At 37.6% G+C, this 18,787-nt stretch overlaps 1 protein-coding gene across 2 annotated transcripts; it reads left to right on the plus strand.

Moving 5' to 3' along the window:
* Positions 1 to 265: 265 nt before the first annotated feature.
* On the plus strand, positions 266 to 12,747 carry LOC132098941 (insulin-like growth factor I, adult form). 2 transcript variants are annotated; one of them, XM_059505250.1, is made up of 5 exons: positions 266 to 547; positions 1,740 to 1,899; positions 10,376 to 10,557; positions 11,067 to 11,102; positions 12,175 to 12,747. In XM_059505250.1, the coding sequence occupies exons 1-5, from the start codon at positions 500 to 502 to the stop codon at positions 12,232 to 12,234; spliced, it is 486 nt and encodes a 161-aa protein (XP_059361233.1). In that variant the 5' UTR covers positions 266 to 499; the 3' UTR covers positions 12,235 to 12,747. The 2 variants fall into 2 exon arrangements, with proteins under 2 accessions (XP_059361233.1, XP_059361234.1); XM_059505251.1 differs by lacking the exon at positions 266 to 547 and adding an exon at positions 1,039 to 1,328.
* The last annotated feature ends 6,040 nt before the right edge of the window (positions 12,748 to 18,787 follow it).

Below are 18,787 nucleotides of genomic sequence, written 5' to 3' on the forward strand. Positions count from 1 at the left end.
GCACACAAGTCTACAGAGACGAAAAAAGATACCGTGCAAATTACGCATGGGAGTGTCTCTAAATTCAACTTCTGTCCCATTCTAAAAACTCACCACTTTCTCTAAACTCCCTTATTCGTTTTCATTCTGCAATGCAATCTTTTCTGTTCTGTTAGTAAGTCCCAAAATGATCCAAATTCGAGCCTATTCTAAGAAACGGATGACGTTATTTGACAGGGTGCCCAAAATCCTTAATGAGTAACTTAGCAAGAGGAGAAGGCAAATGCTGCCCCAGCTGTTTCCTGTTGAAAATGTCTCTGTAATGTAGATAAATGTGAGGGATTTTCTCTCCAAATCCGTCTCCTGTTCGCTAAATCTCACTTCTCCACAACGAGCCTGCGCAATGGAACAAAGTCGGAATATTGAGATGTGACATTGCCCGCATCTCATCCTCTTTCTTGCTTTTTAATGACTTCAAATAAGTTCATTTTTGCTGGGCTTTTGCTGGAGACCCAAGGGGATGTCTAGCATTCATTTCTTCCAGGGGCATTGGAGTGATGTCTTTAAGGTAACTTAACCTATTTCCTTTCAAAGGATCCATGGACTAACAATTATTGATTTCTCACTGAAGCAATAGATAATATAGATTATATAGGGACTGAATATTTTAAGACAATTTGCACTCGATTTTAAATAGGATCCATGATCAATCTGCATCTTTAGGCAATTTGCATAACATTAGACTGTGCATGCAAAAGTATTTCACATTAAAGATCTGACAGCTGTAATATGGCAAACTTTTGAGACTTACGACAGATTGCATGATGTGCATGGTGAGTCATATCACCAGGGAGTTCATTTGCGCAGTGCACAAGTCACCAACTTGTATATCACGACCCCCTAAAAGTAAATATTGCTGAGTCGACACGAAAAAGGCTTGGGCAGAAGGTTTTGAAGCACTTGTGCGTTGTGTGGTTGCGCATTACATTATCTTTATTATGTAAAGTGCTTCCTCTTTTGGGTTTGGTGGCTTTGCAGCTTTCCAGTTCCACCTCACGTATCTGTAGGTGAACCACAATGTTTTATCCAAGCAACCCAAAATGCAGGGTTTACAAAAGCGCTCCTCTTTTACCGGACAATGGGTTCAAGCAGCAGTATCCTATTGGCACGGGCAAGAACTAGGCGCTTCAAAGCGCGCGCTGGATACATTTCCACGCGCATTTGTGGAGTAGTGCCTAACAATAACGCGCTCTGGTTTAGCGAGATTGTGTGCGGTGAGAGGAAGGACATTAACTTGTAAAGGCATCACAGAAACGGAGTTCTACATCTGAATGGGAGTAAATATTCAAGTAAATGCACGCGCGCAAAAGTATCCTCGATGTATAGACAGGTGCATTGAACTTATGATTGCATTCTATAGTTTTTTATTTATTTATGTATTTATTTTTGTCAGTTTTCTTGTGTGCAAGTAGAAAATGCTTTTAAGTGTATCCTCACTATCCAGGCACCTGTCTCTGCAGGCTGTTTGATATTCAAAAGAAGATGTTAGAAACATGAATAAGTAAAATCTGTGCAGACAGGCAGATGATAGATAGATAGATAGATAGATAGATAGATAGATAGATAGATAGATAGATAGATAGATAGATAGATAGATAGATAGATAGATAGATAGATAGATAGATAGACGCTCATTTTCATTAGTTATTTTTCTGTGCATAGATGTAATGCATTCTGGTTTCCTTCTCTTTGGGATGCAGTGTACCATGCGCTGTCTCTCGTGCACCCACACCCTCTCACTGTTGCTGTGCGTCCTCGCGTTGACTCCCGCGACACTGGAGGCGGGGCCGGAGACGCTGTGCGGGGCGGAGCTTGTAGACACGCTGCAGTTTGTGTGTGGAGACAGGGGGTTTTATTTCAGTAAGTGCACATTTTATTTATTCATCAACTGCTGCTCTTCCTCTTCCTCTTCCTCTCTCTTTCTTCCTCTCTTTCTCTTTCCCAATGCACTAATGCGCCACTCATAAATAAGAAAAGCACCAGTTTTCATTTAGGCTATTGCTGTGCAATTTTCCAAAATGTTCCCCCCTTTCTGCTTTTGCTTAATTTGTCTCAGTTATATCGGATAGAACGTTTATCATATATGTAATCTAATCGTGCTAAACACTACTTACTTGTCAATGCATGTTTCGGGTCATTTTATGCATGATTGATTGGTGCATGCTATTCTAAATATAACTGCTAATAAGCTTTGTCAAAATGTATGAAATTGCTCTGCCTCTAAAATGACTTCACTTACCAAACCTTCCCTTCAATCACACTGGTCCATTCTGGTATCACATGTAACGCCCACTTGTCATGATCCAATCAATTTTCAAAGGAATTAAAACATCGTATTACATATCCTATTTTGTAAAATAGGCTGAGAATGCCGCTTCACGTTAGAATATTTTAAGGTGAGCTCTTGCAATTCCAAAGAGCCAGCTGAATAAATTCTGTGCCTGATGGTCATGTATTACATTTACAGAAGATAAGCCAATTGCTTTGCCCCCAAAAATGAGGTTGCTGGAATTTGGCAGACACGAGTAGGCAGGGCAAATAAATGTAGTGTACATCCAACTGAAAACGGGGAACTACCCAAAGAAAACCGTTTTGAATCCTAGACTTAAATCTCTCTTTTTCCACAAGCCATGAGAACTGCTGAGTCTGGGGATGTCCCAGTCAGCAGAAGGCAGTAGGTTTGTTCATACACTTTATGGACTAATTTGTCCTTTGTTGAGCATGCAGTTAATTGAAATTTATTCTGTAATGTTTATTTGTCAATTTGTTTGACTGGGTGATCTATTTTGCGTTCTAATAATGACAATATGAATCGTTTTTAATTACCTTTTTTCATATTCAAGGTGAAATCACTCAACCAACCAATCAACCAACCAATCAGTCAATCAATCAATCAATCAATCAATCAATGGATTCATGCAATTTAGGATTAACAGAATTTTTCACCCCAAAATTTAAATTTTTTCATTATTTAATGACCCTCAGGTCACTCAAATCCTATATATATATATATATTTTTTTTTTTCAATTGCAAAAAAATAAGATATTTAGCAAAATGTTCAGACTGCTTATCAGTATAATTGGTAATTTGTACTGTCAAGCTCTAAACAAACAATTAGTTATTAAAATAAAATCTTTTCTTCATCCCAATCACACAGCAGAACTTTCATAGTTGGCATTTCAACTTTTATTCATGAGTGAATCATCGAATAATTTTTGCATATTATCTAGACATTGATATTTCAGAATTGTTTTGAAGTTAATTTTGAAGTATTTTGTTAAGCTTATTACAACTATTTTAATATTAAACGTAATTTCAACAATATAAAATGTTTCATACTGCATGGTTGTACAACTGACATTACTTCATCAACATTTCATTGCAACATGCCAAATAACACATGAGTACCAAACAACACGGGTAAGTAAATGATAAAAAGCCAGGCAGCCTGGACTCAAACAGCATAACTATTTAGCAATGTCAGTAGTAACTGGATCAAAAAAGTTTCTAATCTATTGGTATTTTCCTGAAAAATCAATTGTCCTGTCTATGACATTGGATTTCAGTGTAACAGTTACATCACAATGTGCAGCTATGATGTTTTAAACTTGTGCACATATATTGTTATCTATTTGAATTACCCGATGAGATATTTACAACGTGCAAATGGCTCAAGGAAGTATGAGCGTCTCGGGCCACTGATGATGACATATGAAGTGATTATTTTGACAAGTGGACAGAACCCACTGATTCTGTGGAGACCCATTTTATTCACTTACTTTAAAAGCGAAGCGAGATTGAACTTGAAGTTAGATTTGACATTTTAAGTTTCCAGTCAACAACATTTGAGCTTTTAGTGGTCACAAAGGAGCTGGCTGGATCGCTCATGGCTGTCAATGGCCATGTGTTTGTTTTGTCAGTACAGAGACCAAAATAAATACGTTTATGCTAATCTGAAGTTTCCATGAAATTATTGCATCAGTGTGACAGATTCGGTGAAGAACAAATAGACGATTTTATACAGATCATTTGACTTTGACCTAGTAAGTAGTATTAAACTTAAAGGAATATGTACCCCAATAACCCTGTTTGCTTTTGTTATTCTAAACCTGTGTTTTTGCTTGTTTTGTGGTATAAAAACCTGTGTGGACTGGCCTCAAACACACGTATCCATACACAAATAAACTGAATTCATATATGCGGCAATTAGCATTGTGTTCACTGTCCGTAGCAGTGCAGCCCATCTTGCCAGTGCCCTTACTGCCAGAGGAACTCCACTCACATTTCAAAACTTCAGATTTCATTATGTTGATAGAAAGGCCTACTACTCGGAAAATACTACTTGGTGGAACTTTTTTTTATTTTACTGATTTTTGAACACAGAAGAAAAAGAAACTGATGGTGCAGTCTTTTTTCAGTTGTTAGCCTGACTTCCTTAGTTGTATTTGAAATGACTGTCTCAGTCTCATTCCACATTGTCCTCACTTCTAAAGGGTTATTGGAGAGGGGCTCCGAAACAAGTGATGCAGAGCTAGAGCACATCATTCTGTTTATTCCAAAGGACACCTCATGTTCAGGGGTGTTTGTGTTGACACAAAGCTGCCCTTTCCCTCCGTGGTTGTGTAGTCTTTTCCAGCAAAGAATCCCTGATGTCTGCCAACAGGCTGAGCATGCACCTCATGATGCATTCCCGTTCCCCAGACACAAACACAACTAGAATGCGGGAAGTTTTGGCTCAGTATGCACTGTAAAATCAATTTTGTCCCAACGTGGGTGCAAGTCTCCTCTCACACATTTGGAAGGATGATCTGGCACCTCAGGATGACAGGTGAACCTCTGCTGAAGGTTGCCGCAATCAGAATTATGTGAATCTTGAAAGGAATTATGTTGCATTCACGTCACTTCTGGACATTCTTACTTTGATTTGGGCTGAATAAAATGTACTTTGTGGACTATTTCATATATCGTTTTCACTTCCTGACAAAACAGGAAGCTTTTTAGTGCAAATGCAAGACAATTAAGAGCAAATAATGCACATTAGGTGTGTAATTGATGCTTTTAGCTGTATATTTTATCATTCTTATGCTGCCTTGGAGAATCATAGGAAGTATATTTTGGATGCACAAGCATGTGGCCCAATACATCAGCTAACTGAGTACCATTTCTGGCCAGCTTTATTGCTGTTCTTCTTCAACAGTCCACGAAATGCCTGCAAAGTAAATTGTACTGCCAACATTTACAATTACAGCATATTATGATCAATACCAAGAATATTTGTCCATAATTCTGTAATTGACACCAACTCAACTTGGAAACTCTGGCCATCACAACTCTATCATGGTGTTCATGTGCCCTTAAAATTGCAAATATGATAATTCCAAAATTATTAAGCATTAATAATATCAATGATAAAAGGATTGCAGGTCACCTACTCTCAGTAGCAAAGGCAGCAAAACAAAAGTTCTGTCACAAACATCACTGATAGGGCTTCTTTTCAATGTCGTTTGTCTGGTTTCATTGTGTTTGAAGCAGCTGTAGAGAACAACACATCAACAGCACACAGTCAGGCTTGGCTCTTGTCCTAGAGCAGCACCGGATTAAGGGGGATTACAGGATGATCAGGATGCCCCTGCCCCCTCCCTCCCGCTCCGTTGATCTACTGGACATGAACATGTTGCAGAGGGCACTGGGTGTCCTGGGTTCAGCACTTTTCTGATGAAAAGGTTGCGGGTTTTTTTTTTTTTTTTTACCACAAGGTCTAATATTTAAGATATGTCTGATTTACAGGACACACAAACAAAAAGACTTCTCTCCAAACCCAAGACATTCACATGTCTTAATTTGGTCAGTCCAATTGAGTTTTACCTGTAGATCATTTGCTCTGAAAGGAAACTTCTTTCATCATATTCCCACCTTCATGTTGCTTGACCCTCACATGACTTTTAGAGAATGCAATTTCTTTAACAAAATGTCAAGTTATAAAACTGATGTAAACCTTTTAAATACACTGAACAAAATTATAAATGCAACACTTTGATTTTTGTCCCCATTTTTCATGAGCTGAACTCAAAGATCTAAGCCTTTTTCTATGTACACAAAAGGCCTATTTCTCTCAAATATTGTTCACAAATCTGTCTAAATCTGTGTTAGTGAGCACTTCTCCTTTGCCGAGATAATCCATCCACCTCACAGGTGTGGCATATCAAGATGCTGATTAGACAGCATGATTATTACACAGGTGTGCCTTAGGCTGGCCACAATAAAAGGCAACTCTACAATGTGCAGTTTTACTGTATTGGGGCGTGTGGGGGGTCCGAAATCCAGTCAGTATCTGGTGTGACAACAATTTGCCTCACGCAGTGCAACACATCTCGTTCACATATATTATGTTATTACGGAGCTGTCATGAAATGACATTCAGGAAAAAATAGTAGGTTAAATCGTGTGCACGATTTACTAATTCGTTCCCTCAATGTACTAAAATGTGCACACGATTACTATTGCGTTCCCTCGATTTACTATTGCGTTCATGCGATTTATAAATTGTGCGCACGATTTACTAATACGTTCCCTTGATTTGCTAAATCGTGCGCACAATTTAGCAACTCGACTGAACGCAATAGTAAATCGAGGGAACGCAATAGTAATCGTGTGCACGTTTAAGTACATTGAGGGAACTAATTAGTAAATAGTGCTTACAATTTATTTATTTTTTCTTGCATGTCATATGCGGTGCTATGTATGTTGTTGATTGTGGCCTCTGGAATGTTTGTCCACTCCACTTTAATGGCTTTGTGAAGTTGCTGGATATTGGCAGGAACTGGAACACGCTGTCATATACAGTATGCCGATCCAGAGCATCTCAAACATGCTCAATGGGTGACATGCTCAATGTCCAGGGAGCATACTGTCCATGCAAGAACTTGGATGTTTTCAGCTTCCAGGAATTGTGTACAGATTCTTGCAACATGTGGCTGTGCATTATCGTGCTGCAACATGAGGTGATGGTCGCAGATGAATGGCACAACAATGGGCCACAGGATCTCGTCACGGTATCTCTGTGCATTCAAAATGCCATCAATAAAATGCACCTGTGTTCGTTGTCCATAACAAATGCCTGCCCGTAACATAACCTCATAGCCACCACGGGCCACTCGATTCACAACGTTGATATCAGCATACTGCTCACCCACACAACGCCATACACGCTCTCTGCCATCTTCCTTGTATCCGTGAAGAGGACACCTCCCCAAAGTGCCAGATGCCATCGAATGTGAGCATTTGTCCACTCAAGTTGGTTACGATGACGAACTGCAGTCAGGTCGAGACCCCGATGAAGATGACTAGTATGCAGATGAGCTTCCCTGAGACGGTTTCTGACAGTTTGTGCAGAAATTCTTTGGTTATGCAAACCAATTGTTACAGCAGCTGTCCATCTTGTAGGTGAAGATCCTGGATGTGGAGGTCCTGGGCTGGTGTTGTTACACGTGGTCTGTGGTTGTGAGGCTGGTTGGATGTACTGGCAAATTCTCTGAAATGCCTTTGAAGACAGCTTATGGTAGAGAAATGAACATTCAATTCACGGGCAACAGTCCTTGTAGACATTCTTGTAGTCAGCATGCCAATTCCTTCCTTCCTTCTTTCCTTCCTTCTTTCCTTCCTTCCTTCCTTCCTTCCTTCCTTCTTTCCTTCCTTCTTTCCTTCCTTCTTTCCTTCCTTCTTTCCTTCCTTCCTTCCTTCCTTCCTTCCTTCCTTCCTTCCTTCTATAATCAGTCTAATTATTTATAACAGCAAAACACACTAGTTAAAACATTTCAAAACATTCTTACAAACATCAAACTATTAACTGGCTGTTGCAACATTAAAATACCACAAAGAGTTTCTATTCAGTCATTAATGTCTGCAAGAACCAACATCTCTTTGCATAATAAACAGTGTCAAAAAGAGCCAGGAAACAAAACAAAAAAAGTATTTGGAAGGAATCTTCATCTTACCATAAACTCTTTGTGATACCATTGATAAAGAGGTAGTTTCCACTACTATAGCAGTTTTCATAGTCCCTAGTGCACAGTAAACTTCCTGACACTAGGCAGCGTATTGCAGCAGCTCCAAGAACCTGAGCATGGCTATAAAAGTCAGCTTCTTTCCAGAGGTGTTCCTCATTGGAATGCACATGTTCTGATGTGTGATGATGTTTACTTGGAAGCAAAGTTGTATACCCAAAGGTGCAGGACACAGTTGTGTTTTAACGTTTGCGTTTTTGCAACACTGAATCATGAGGCACATGACCTTAATCACAGAAATGGAGATGTGCATTGCTCAGGTTTCACAGCTCCCTCACAACGTCATGAATAAGTTGATTGTTTTACTATAGGAGGAGATGAAAGACTATCATCTGAGCTGATAGATAATCCATCCTACAATGCAACGATCTTCAATAGATGCATGACCTAATCTGTGGACAATTTATATGGATTATGAAAAAAACTTAAAACTGTTACTAATCTGCCTTTTTTACTGATAAAAGAACAAAACATGAAAACAGGCATGCAGAACAGTGTTGGTCCATAGCTGATCTAACAATAATACCTTATTTTAGGATAACAACTGTGACCTCTTAAAATTCAACAATTCAGATCTCTGAAAAGTCATACGATCTTAAGAGCTATTTTGAAGAAAACAGCAGATCTTAATTTTGGTGATTTTTTTTTTTCTGGATTAGAAAATCATCCAGAAATTTTTTTGACCAGTTTGTAACAAATAGACTGACCGGTTTACTGCAAGATAATTTTTTTTTATGTCACTTGGACTGCTTTTTATGCCAAATACAAATAGACCTGAGATTTAGAAAGAAACATTTTATATTTTTTGTTCATGTCAACATATATGCTACTATGCTAGCATATAGTATATATGGCTTTAGATATGGAATAAAAGCCACAAAACTCTAAATGAATTCTAATTAAGCTCAAATCTATGAGCATCTAAGCAAACTATTTAAATGAGGCATCTTGAAGGCTATCAAAAGTGTCCAAAATGAGTGTTTGAATACAACTCTACAATGACAGTGTCCTACATAAAATTCTCAATTTTATTTAAAGATAACAGCGCCCCCAATCTCCCAGAAGTGTTAGGCACCCAAGAGTCATGCAGTCTGCAGGGATGCATGTTTGTCAGAATAAGAACACCTCTCTTTCCAAAACAATGCTGTCAGAGTGCAGCAAGTGCAAGGCAGAAGTTAATGCATTTTGTCAGCACTGGCAGCCCTGCGAGCCAAGAGCTATTAACTCTGAAAGGGAAAGGCATTTCTTCCTTGTAAATGCCATATTAAATTATTATTGTTATTTCATTTGGTAACAGGGAAAAGCCTATCGGAGCTATATTGCCGTAGGTGAGTGGCGATTTTTTTAAGGCCACCGGGAGATTGGCGACATGGAGAAAGAAACATTAACTTAGTCAGGTGTCTTAGTGCTACCTTAAACATAAATCCATTTGGGATCAGACAACCCAAATCCCAAATTCTACACATGTAAGTAAACAACCTCATCGTTAAATGTAATGTCTATGACATAATAGTGCATTGACCTCATTGACAGCACACAAAATTTATACCCACAAGGCAGTTTCATGTTCTTTCACATGAGTAATTATCACCTAGATCAGCAGCGGCATTAACAAGCACTCTGGGAAAAGCTCATGGTTCATCCCCATTTTCTAGCTACATCATTCTTCTCATCAGTGGTGCTGAGCAGGGTTTTTCTCTATAGGTTAATTTGACCCCCACAAGGAACGAAGGCAGGCTAGTTTAAAGAGATCAGGTTTGAAACTGCAAAACGTGATATTCTCAACATTTGGGACAGAGTGACCTCTATTTAACTGGGGGGGCTTGCCAAGAAGAGTCCGCTCTGTGCAAAGCAATACCCTGTAAATTTCACGCTGAAGAAATTCATGTCATTAACGCGTCCATATATCTGAAGAATCACAGCTACGATCTGGCTGCTATGCTAAGCTATTATATCGCTCATGACCGGGCTTTCAGCCACAGGTTACTACCAAAAAATTTTGAGATTTAGCATTTCAGAGCGTAACCTTGTAGGTTCGTAATTGCTCCTTATGAGCTGGTAGCTTGCCAAGAATAAAATGGATAAAGGGCTTGAACTCAAATGTGATGACAGGGTTTATTTAACATACCCAAGGACAAAATTTGGAGACAAAAATTGCTTTTAAGTGCAGGCCTTTCATCACAGCAGAGAATTAAAAGTGCTTTTGCTTTTTGTATTCATGTCTTGCTATACAAAAGGTTATTTAGAAATGATATTTCTATGCATCCAACAGGCAAACCAACAGGATATGGGCCTAGTTCAAGACGATCGCACAACCGTGGCATCGTGGACGAATGCTGCTTTCAGAGTTGTGAGCTGAGGCGCCTCGAGATGTATTGTGCGCCTGTAAAGCCCGGAAAAAGTCCACGATCCCTAAGAGCGCAACGGCATACAGATACTCCAAAGACACCAAAGGTGTGCAGCCATGCTGCTGATGCCAGAACTAACCCTTTGCTAAGCTCCGCTCTCTTGGTTATTGTCATTTGCACTAAAAAAAATACTATGTGCAAAAAAAAAAAAAAAAATGCGTAACAGTCTCACCAAGATTTACGCAAAGAGTTTCAAAAGAGAAAAAAAAACCTTTATATATTCTTTCTAGGCTACTTGTGTCGATATTATAAGTGTCCCAGCAACAACGTTTACCATATTTTTGAATAGAATTCTGCTAAATACTTTACAATGCACTGGATTTCTTCCAGTTTGGGATTAAAAAAGGGGCAAAAATGGTGGATGGTTGCTAAAGTATCTTCGGTCAATCATGCTTTTAAAGGCGGGGCTTAGTAAAGGGTCAGTTGAATGTTTGACACAATTGTACACCTTGTGACAGATAAAAATTTGTGAATACATAATGGGGATGGCAGTATTAGTTGATTAATTTGGTTGATAAATGTCGTATGAGTTTTATTGATTGTGTTCCCCTGCAGAAACCTTCCTCTGGACATAGCCACTCTTCCTGTAAGGTAAGTCTTCACCAACATAAAAATGTACTTACCCTTATGTCATTTTTAAACCTGTTTGACTGACTTTCTGCTGTAGTACAAATAAAAAAGTTGACTTTTGAGATCCAAAATGACAAAAAGGACCGACGACATACCATAAATGTGGTTTACAACTCATACTCTATGTTCCCGGTCTCCTGAAACCATACAATAGTTTTGTTTGGAAAAAATAGACCAACATTTAAGCCATTATTCACTCAAAATCTTGCCCGTCTGCACTAATTCTCCTAGGAAGGAAATACGGATGTCCAAACAAAGCATTCTTTTTTGGAATATAGCACATAAGTTATATGGACCACTTTTAAGATGCTTAAATATCCTTTTTGAAGCTTGAAAGCTCCAGTCCCCATTGACTGCAATTTTATGGAAAAAACTGACCGGCACAGTGTTCCACTTAAAAAAGAAGGTCATACAGGCTTGAAGCAAGTTAGTAAAAATGATGACAGAATTTACATTTTTGGGTGAGCTGTCCATTTACTTCATCTCATAGCCAAGCAAATAATACTGATACATTGTGCTGTGATACATACGCAAGGAAAAAGCAACTCTTCCCTCACCCCCACTGCTCAAATGTGGGCCATCCTTTTAAGTGCTCTCAGTCGTCCTCTCTCGAAAAAGAAAACCATAAGCAAGTGAACTGCCTAAGTGGTTTTTGTGGTAGACCTGCATGTGCTCTCCACAGACATATTTCTGCACCCATACGTCACGCGCTGGAAGCCGAATCTAAGGTCACCTTAGATGTCTGCACGCTGAGTTTAGAGTTTGGCCCCTCGCACCGGCCTTTCTCCTCCATTCCTTGCATGCGGTTTCATTCCCAGCTCGTGAATTACACTTATTAATCTTTCTATGGTGAAACCTTTGATGTGCTGCTTTGACAGTAGATTTCCTCAGCATTATGAAATAACACTCCGTTCACCAAACAGCTGTGTTGTTATGGGCAGCAACAGCCATTCTACTCTTGTTGGGTCGGCTTACTGCGTTACTTTTCATCGTCTGAACTGAAACTTACTGCCTTGCTCTTTCTTATTTTCAGGAGGTTCATCAGAAGAACTCGAGCAGAGGAAACCCAGGGGGCAGAAACTATCGAAGTTAGAGGACAGTAAGGCGAATGGCTGAGAGAGACAAGTGAAACTGTTGGACAGCGGGAAATAGGATGAAAAAAAGACTGTGGTCTTCCATGGATGTGCTCCACTGTAAAAAAAAAACTAACAAAAAAACGAAATACTAAAAAAATATATAAAAAATAAAACCCAACAGGATACTGGATACTGTTAAAGCCCCATGTTAAGACAAACACAATCTGATGATTTCCATACACTGCTCCATTCCATACTGGGGGAAAATCATAAATTAGCTGCTAAAAAAGTCAAATGATAACTGTTTATCCTCCTTGTGTGAACGGTTGCATGTAATGGATGCCGAAAGCTTTTTATAGTGGTAAAAAACAACATTTTTGCAGGCACAAGAGAGGCACGAGAAAGGAGTTCGCAGTGAGATCACGGACCGCGTTGACAAGAAAGGCTGTCTACAGTTTATACCAGATGGAACCCTTGTAAAACTGAACTACGGCTGCACAGAGAGATGCCATAAAATACAAATCAATCTTTTCTTGTTTGATTCATTGTGCAAGACCAGATCAAGGGGATTATACAAGAACCTTATGCAGATGTGCTGAGGTGCTCTAGAGAACACATCTAGGATCGATGGAACCTGACCTACATTTTGCAAAACACTTTGTGTTTTTTTTTTTTTTTTTTTTTTATTGTGTGAGGGATCTTTGCTTCTCTTTTAATCATTTTAACTGCATGGTTTACCTTCTTTAGAAAATAGGGGGTGAAAGCCATTCACTCGAACAGTTATCCGCATGCATTTACAACCAGTGTATCAGCCAGCAAAGGAAAGACAGAGGGACGACAACAGAAGCAAAGAATTACTAGCAATTGTAACATATAGCATCAAGAAGAACATAATCTGGTTTAGCAGCCACTGTTTATCAAATAGGAAGTTGCTGGTTTGCAATCTTTACAGCGATAGAATGGTGACATGACTGCAACTCACTAGCTGTATTAAAGGGATATTTCGCCCCAAAATTAATATTGTGTCATTTACTCATTGTACTTTACCTTCTCATGGGTTTCCTTAAAATATGACTTTGAAGTCCATTTTTGATGCGTGTTTCTTCTAGGAAAAAAAAGAAAAGGCAATTGCATTGTTATTTTGCATAATACAACCGTCATAAGTGATTATTTTAAACTTTATCAAACAATTACCCTTTTTATTTATTTTCTCTGAAGCAGAAATTGGCTTATGTAATGGCAGAGCACCAGTCATTTGGATTAATGTTTCTATTGCGTTTAAGTTTTGTCCTATTTGAAGCTTTAAAGACCATGGTCATTGTACAGCAAATACTGGAAACAAATTTAATTCTGAAAAAAAAAGAAGAAAATAAATCAATACCAGAAAACAGGTTAAAAATGACAGAGGGGTGCCTAAACAATGACACAATGTCTGTTTTTGGGTGAACTATCCCTCTACACCCCACGTTAAGCTCCTGTCACAGGGGTTGTGAGGTGTGACCCGGCCGTTTCCACAGTTCCTCTGCATGGTGATTTCCTCTTTTCTGACCCCAATGGACCACGTCAAACCCACACTGTTTGCTCTGTATCTATAGTCAACCTATATTAACCTTTGCATTCTCTAATCATAACCATATGTGATGGCATTATATAATGGAACCATATAAAAGATCGACCCACTGTATAATGGTGCTATTTTGTAGTTTGTTACTTGCAGGGGTTGGCTGAAAACATGAAGCTCATTGTTGGAAGTCTTCCCTTTTGCACAGCCTTGTGGCCACTATTGTAATAATATTCTCTTAGTTTTATTTTTAAGCTATTTCAATAAGGTTACAGTGTAAACAAAGCAAAAGTATTTTTGTGAGAGCTGTGAATGCATAAAAAAAAAGAAAAAAAAAAAAATGTGGCCAGAGATGGTTAATTACTTTTTTTTTTCTCTATTGTTTTTAAATTATTCTTTTTGAAACAATAACCTCCCAATGCCAAATAACTTGACAGAGGACTGTAAACTGCAAATCTCCAATATTACCAAAATGTTGCCCATCACAAAATAGCTTTTCATGCACACTACATTCATTTAGACATATTGGCACTGATTCTACAACTAAAGTATTTGTAACTGGCGAGGAAATGGTGCAAAAAAAAGTCTTCAGTGTACTACGGAGATGAGAAAGAAAAGGTTGCAGAACAATTCCAGTTAGTAACAGTGTAATTTGGCTAACACTGTACAGGCCCATTGTTTTGACTGTTTTTACATCTCGATATGTCTAGGGAGGTTTAATAGGAAAATTGCACCAGGATTAAGTAAATTACACCATCAGTGCAATTAAGAAAGGTTATGTTTTAACTAGCAGCACCTTAACTATTAAAAGAAAAAACTTCATCTATAAACAAGAACATGCAGATGTTTAACATTTTCGAAAAGGTAACCATCCATTTATGGACAACCTAAATTCGGGTTTTAGAGTGTTTGTACTTTTGAACTGGGCTGTATGCGTTTTATATAATCTTCTCAATCTGAATCTCAATCTGAAACAGAAAAATGTAGAGTCATATGCAATAGCCACCCATATAATGTGCTCAAGTTCGATGTAATAGATCTCCAGCAAAAGGTCCTCACATAACACCAAAGACTTTTTTTGGTTTGTTGGTTATAGCTTTGTGGCAAATATCATGGGCAGCACTAAAAATAATTATTGAATCTTCAATTAGACACATTAAGGAACACATTTTAACAAAAATATTGTGCTTATTTTGAAGTTGTTCTGTTTCCTATTACACTGAATGTAGGATTATGGCTGCTGTGCAGATTTACGGCACTTTGCTTGAGTTTGATGGTTTTCATCAGAACATAAATCCAGAGACAGAAGCAGCATGGAAGGAAAAATGTTAGAGGATTACGGGCATTGATCATTAAAGCATTCTTTTGATTGTAAGGCTTTCATTAGGCTACTGGTGCTCAATTGCTTTCTGTACAAATATGAAAAAACTGACAGATTGTTCACCGTTCCTGCTGAATAAACCACTTGTCAATATCTGAAGTCTCAAAGAGTGATTATTACAAATACAGGAACTATACTTTTTAGTAGTAACAGCTATGAACAAAGAATTGCTGCTTGCTAGCCCATTTCAGGGGGAGGGGCTTTTTGCTTATTGAGAGCATTTGATTGGAAAAAAATCTGTTAGTACAGGATGAGTCATCTATACTTTTGGTTTGTTTACCCAGAAGAAAAAGGCTGTCAATTCAAAGCTAAAATCCCCAAACTCTCATTCTTTCAAGCAGAGAAGCTATGTTCCTGCCCCTTGCAAAGCAGCTCGAAAACTGAAAAGTAATAAAAGTACAGCATTTGCCAAACTGTACATTAATGCTCTAAGCCTGCACATTCACCGCATGACAAAGTGATACTTCCTAAAATATGACATGTTCCGCCAAGACAAACAAATCAGTCTGTGGCTGTACTGACAAACGAAACTGCACATTCAGCTCTTTCTAGGAGATACTAGTAATCTGTCAGCACTTTTTAATGGATATATAGTGTGAAACAATCAAGCCTTTTAATAGATAAATTGGCCACCTGGCATAGGTTCAGCGGACATTATTTGAAATGTGGAGCATGCGGCTGGCAGGCATTGTCTCTTGTTATTAGTTTTTTTTTTTTTTTATCCACTTTTCCTGTTAATACCAATCAATTATTATGCCCAATTAGATAAATTGCAGTCTGCAAATTATTCTGGATTCTCAGTAAACCTGAAAAATCACTGAATAAACTGTTTAAGAATTATAGTAGATTATTCATGCCTGACTTCAAGCTAATTGGTCAGAACAAAAGATAGATACATACATTACAAATATCTGCTAATTACATAAATTAATATAACACATGTTTGTTAAAAATAATGCTTCTTCAGAGTTTTTTAGGCAGAATGCTCACACTGCTTTTATATATTTTTTTCCATAAGTACTTCAAAGCAAAACAACAGGACTGTGCAAAAAACTGACTAAAATTTAAGTAATTTTTCACTAAAATGATCTTTCTATTTTGCAACACTCGTATCTCAATTTTGTTGTGATTTTAATATGCACACATTAAAATTTGCCAAGACTAGTGTTTTTAATTTGAAACTAAATTATTAGAAATTATTTACATTAATTGAAATAAAATGAAATTCCAAATATTAGATGAAAAACTTACTTTAAAAATAGAAATGTGGCCTTGGAAACTGAAAGAAAAGTTGAAGTTGAAGTAATAAAATAATTATTATTAATAAATTAAAGATAAACAGCAGAAATTTCAAAAGATATGCAAATTCAAAAGTGCCTTAAAACCCACGCTAAGCTCGTGCCAGGCTTCGGCCTTGACTATTCATTCATCAAGATCCTCTAATGCGAACTGGCCTCATAAACTCACTTCAGCAGAGACCAACTGGAGCCCCAAAATGCATCAGGACTCTTTTTCAAACAGGCGAGATGTGCAAGTATCAAATTTAGTCTTATTAATTGGTACATTAAGTATCATATGCACCTTTTACAAAGGTGTGTTTGAACTAAGAAATCTACTGAGGTTTCTTTCAGGCTGTAGATCTGCTGAATATCAAATTGTACCATAGCTTCATGTCTTTATTTCTCTTCTCTTTACTGCTTAAGCGTTAACCACTCTTCCCATGCCAACTGTATGTGTGTGTATGTTAGACTAGTTTAAGTGTTTATGTAGTTAATAAAGTCTTATTTGCATCACACTTGAGGTTGTTCATTGTTTGCTGATAACTGAAGTCCCTAATCATAAAGATTTTAGCTACATGCTCTGAGTATTGTATAGTAAGAAAGTTATTTTCCTTAAACAGGAATGTAACATTCTTAGAATTGACAGACAGTTGACACTGAGAGGTCAAGTAAATACTTACAGCAGATCTAAATATTATAATTGATCATAACTTATAGTTATGATAAACACTGGTCTGTCAGTCAAGTCCAAATCTCCTTTTGTGTTCCCTTAATTACATGTTTGGAACAAAATGACAGTTTTTATTATAATTTTTTTTAATTATTATTATTTTAATAAGGGTCACTATTAAAAAACCTTCTTTTTTGGTAAGTCACTTTTGTAAAGAAAAAAACTAAAACAAAGAACAGGAACAAACAAATCAGATGATGATGCACTTCCAAACCACACTCCACGGAAACACTCAGTGTACTTTCACTCCTAATAAATCTCGCAATGTTCCAATGACCTTTTATTCTATTGTAACAACAGCAATGCACATTTCTCACACATACAACACACCAGTACCACCATTCCATATGCCATCTAGCTAATGGGAACCAAAGACAGCTGTTTGAAGGCAGCAGCTTCCCATCTGCTGGTCAGTTTCAGAGGGATTCTAGCTAAAAACCAAGCTTGTTTTATTTTCCCCAGACTGGGCCTACAGTAGCTCTCTGAGTGCCGAGTGCATCCAAGGACACAGTTCCTGGACCTAACTCTGAAACTGAAGCTTCGAGCCCATTCAACTTACGTGTGCTATTGTCTTCTCAATGACCTTGTGGTCTGATTCAGTTCTTTCTACCATTTCCCAACTTTCCCCACAGTAGTTTCAGAAGAAAAATAATTAATGTAGGGCTGAAAAGCCATGTTTTCACTGCTAATGAATACAAGGAATCAGTTAGCCTGCTGCAACGGATGGTGCATAAAGATTTAGAATAATAAATTATTAATTTAAGCATTCATGAGGGAGCAGCAACTATTTAAACACCATCTTGATAGGTTTCTCTCTCTCTTTCTCTCGCTCACTTCCTTTTTTTTTTTGGACAGGTGCAATGCAACATCTGGCACCTTTACAATACGAGCTTGAACAACCATTGATGAAATGCATTCATTCCAAACACCATGTGTTCAGAAATCATGATCAGATTCAGGTGTTTACTGGAACTTGACTGCTTTCTGTTGTTTTGTTCACTAGACAAATACAAATACAACTGACAGACTGTCAGTTCCACAATCAAGCACAAGCTGTAATAATTTTGAATAAATGCACCTGTGCTGTTGATGAAAGGAGGATGAATATATTGAAAACAGACATTCTGTTGTGTTATCTATAGTCGTACAAGGTGACATGCCCTGGTAAAGACAGCTTATAATACAATGCCTACTGAAATCCTCAAACCACGACAATCCTCCCATATTCTTCCATGGTGTCTCTTACTATTTGATTACCGGTATATACTGTACACAACATATCCAGGCATTTAAAATGACAACATGAAATCAATTCAATTGACTTTCCCAATACCAGTGCTGTTATTGTTAATTAAAACTAAAATTGATTTTTTAAATAGAAATAAATCTGAAATCAAACATTAGATGAACAACAAACTTATTTCAGTTGGAAGCTTTTTTCAGTTTCTAATTTTTTAATTGAAGTAGTAAAATTTATGAAACTGAAATATAAACTAAAAAAAACTACTGTAAAGTAAAAATTAAAAAAAAATCTAAATATTAATAATAATATAACCATGCATAAGTACTAAAATAACACCACATAATGCATGCACCTGATACAACAAACATACAAAAT

The sequence above is a fragment of the Carassius carassius genome, chromosome 22 (assembly GCF_963082965.1).
Source record: "Carassius carassius chromosome 22, fCarCar2.1, whole genome shotgun sequence".
Lineage (NCBI taxonomy): Eukaryota > Metazoa > Chordata > Actinopteri > Cypriniformes > Cyprinidae > Carassius > Carassius carassius.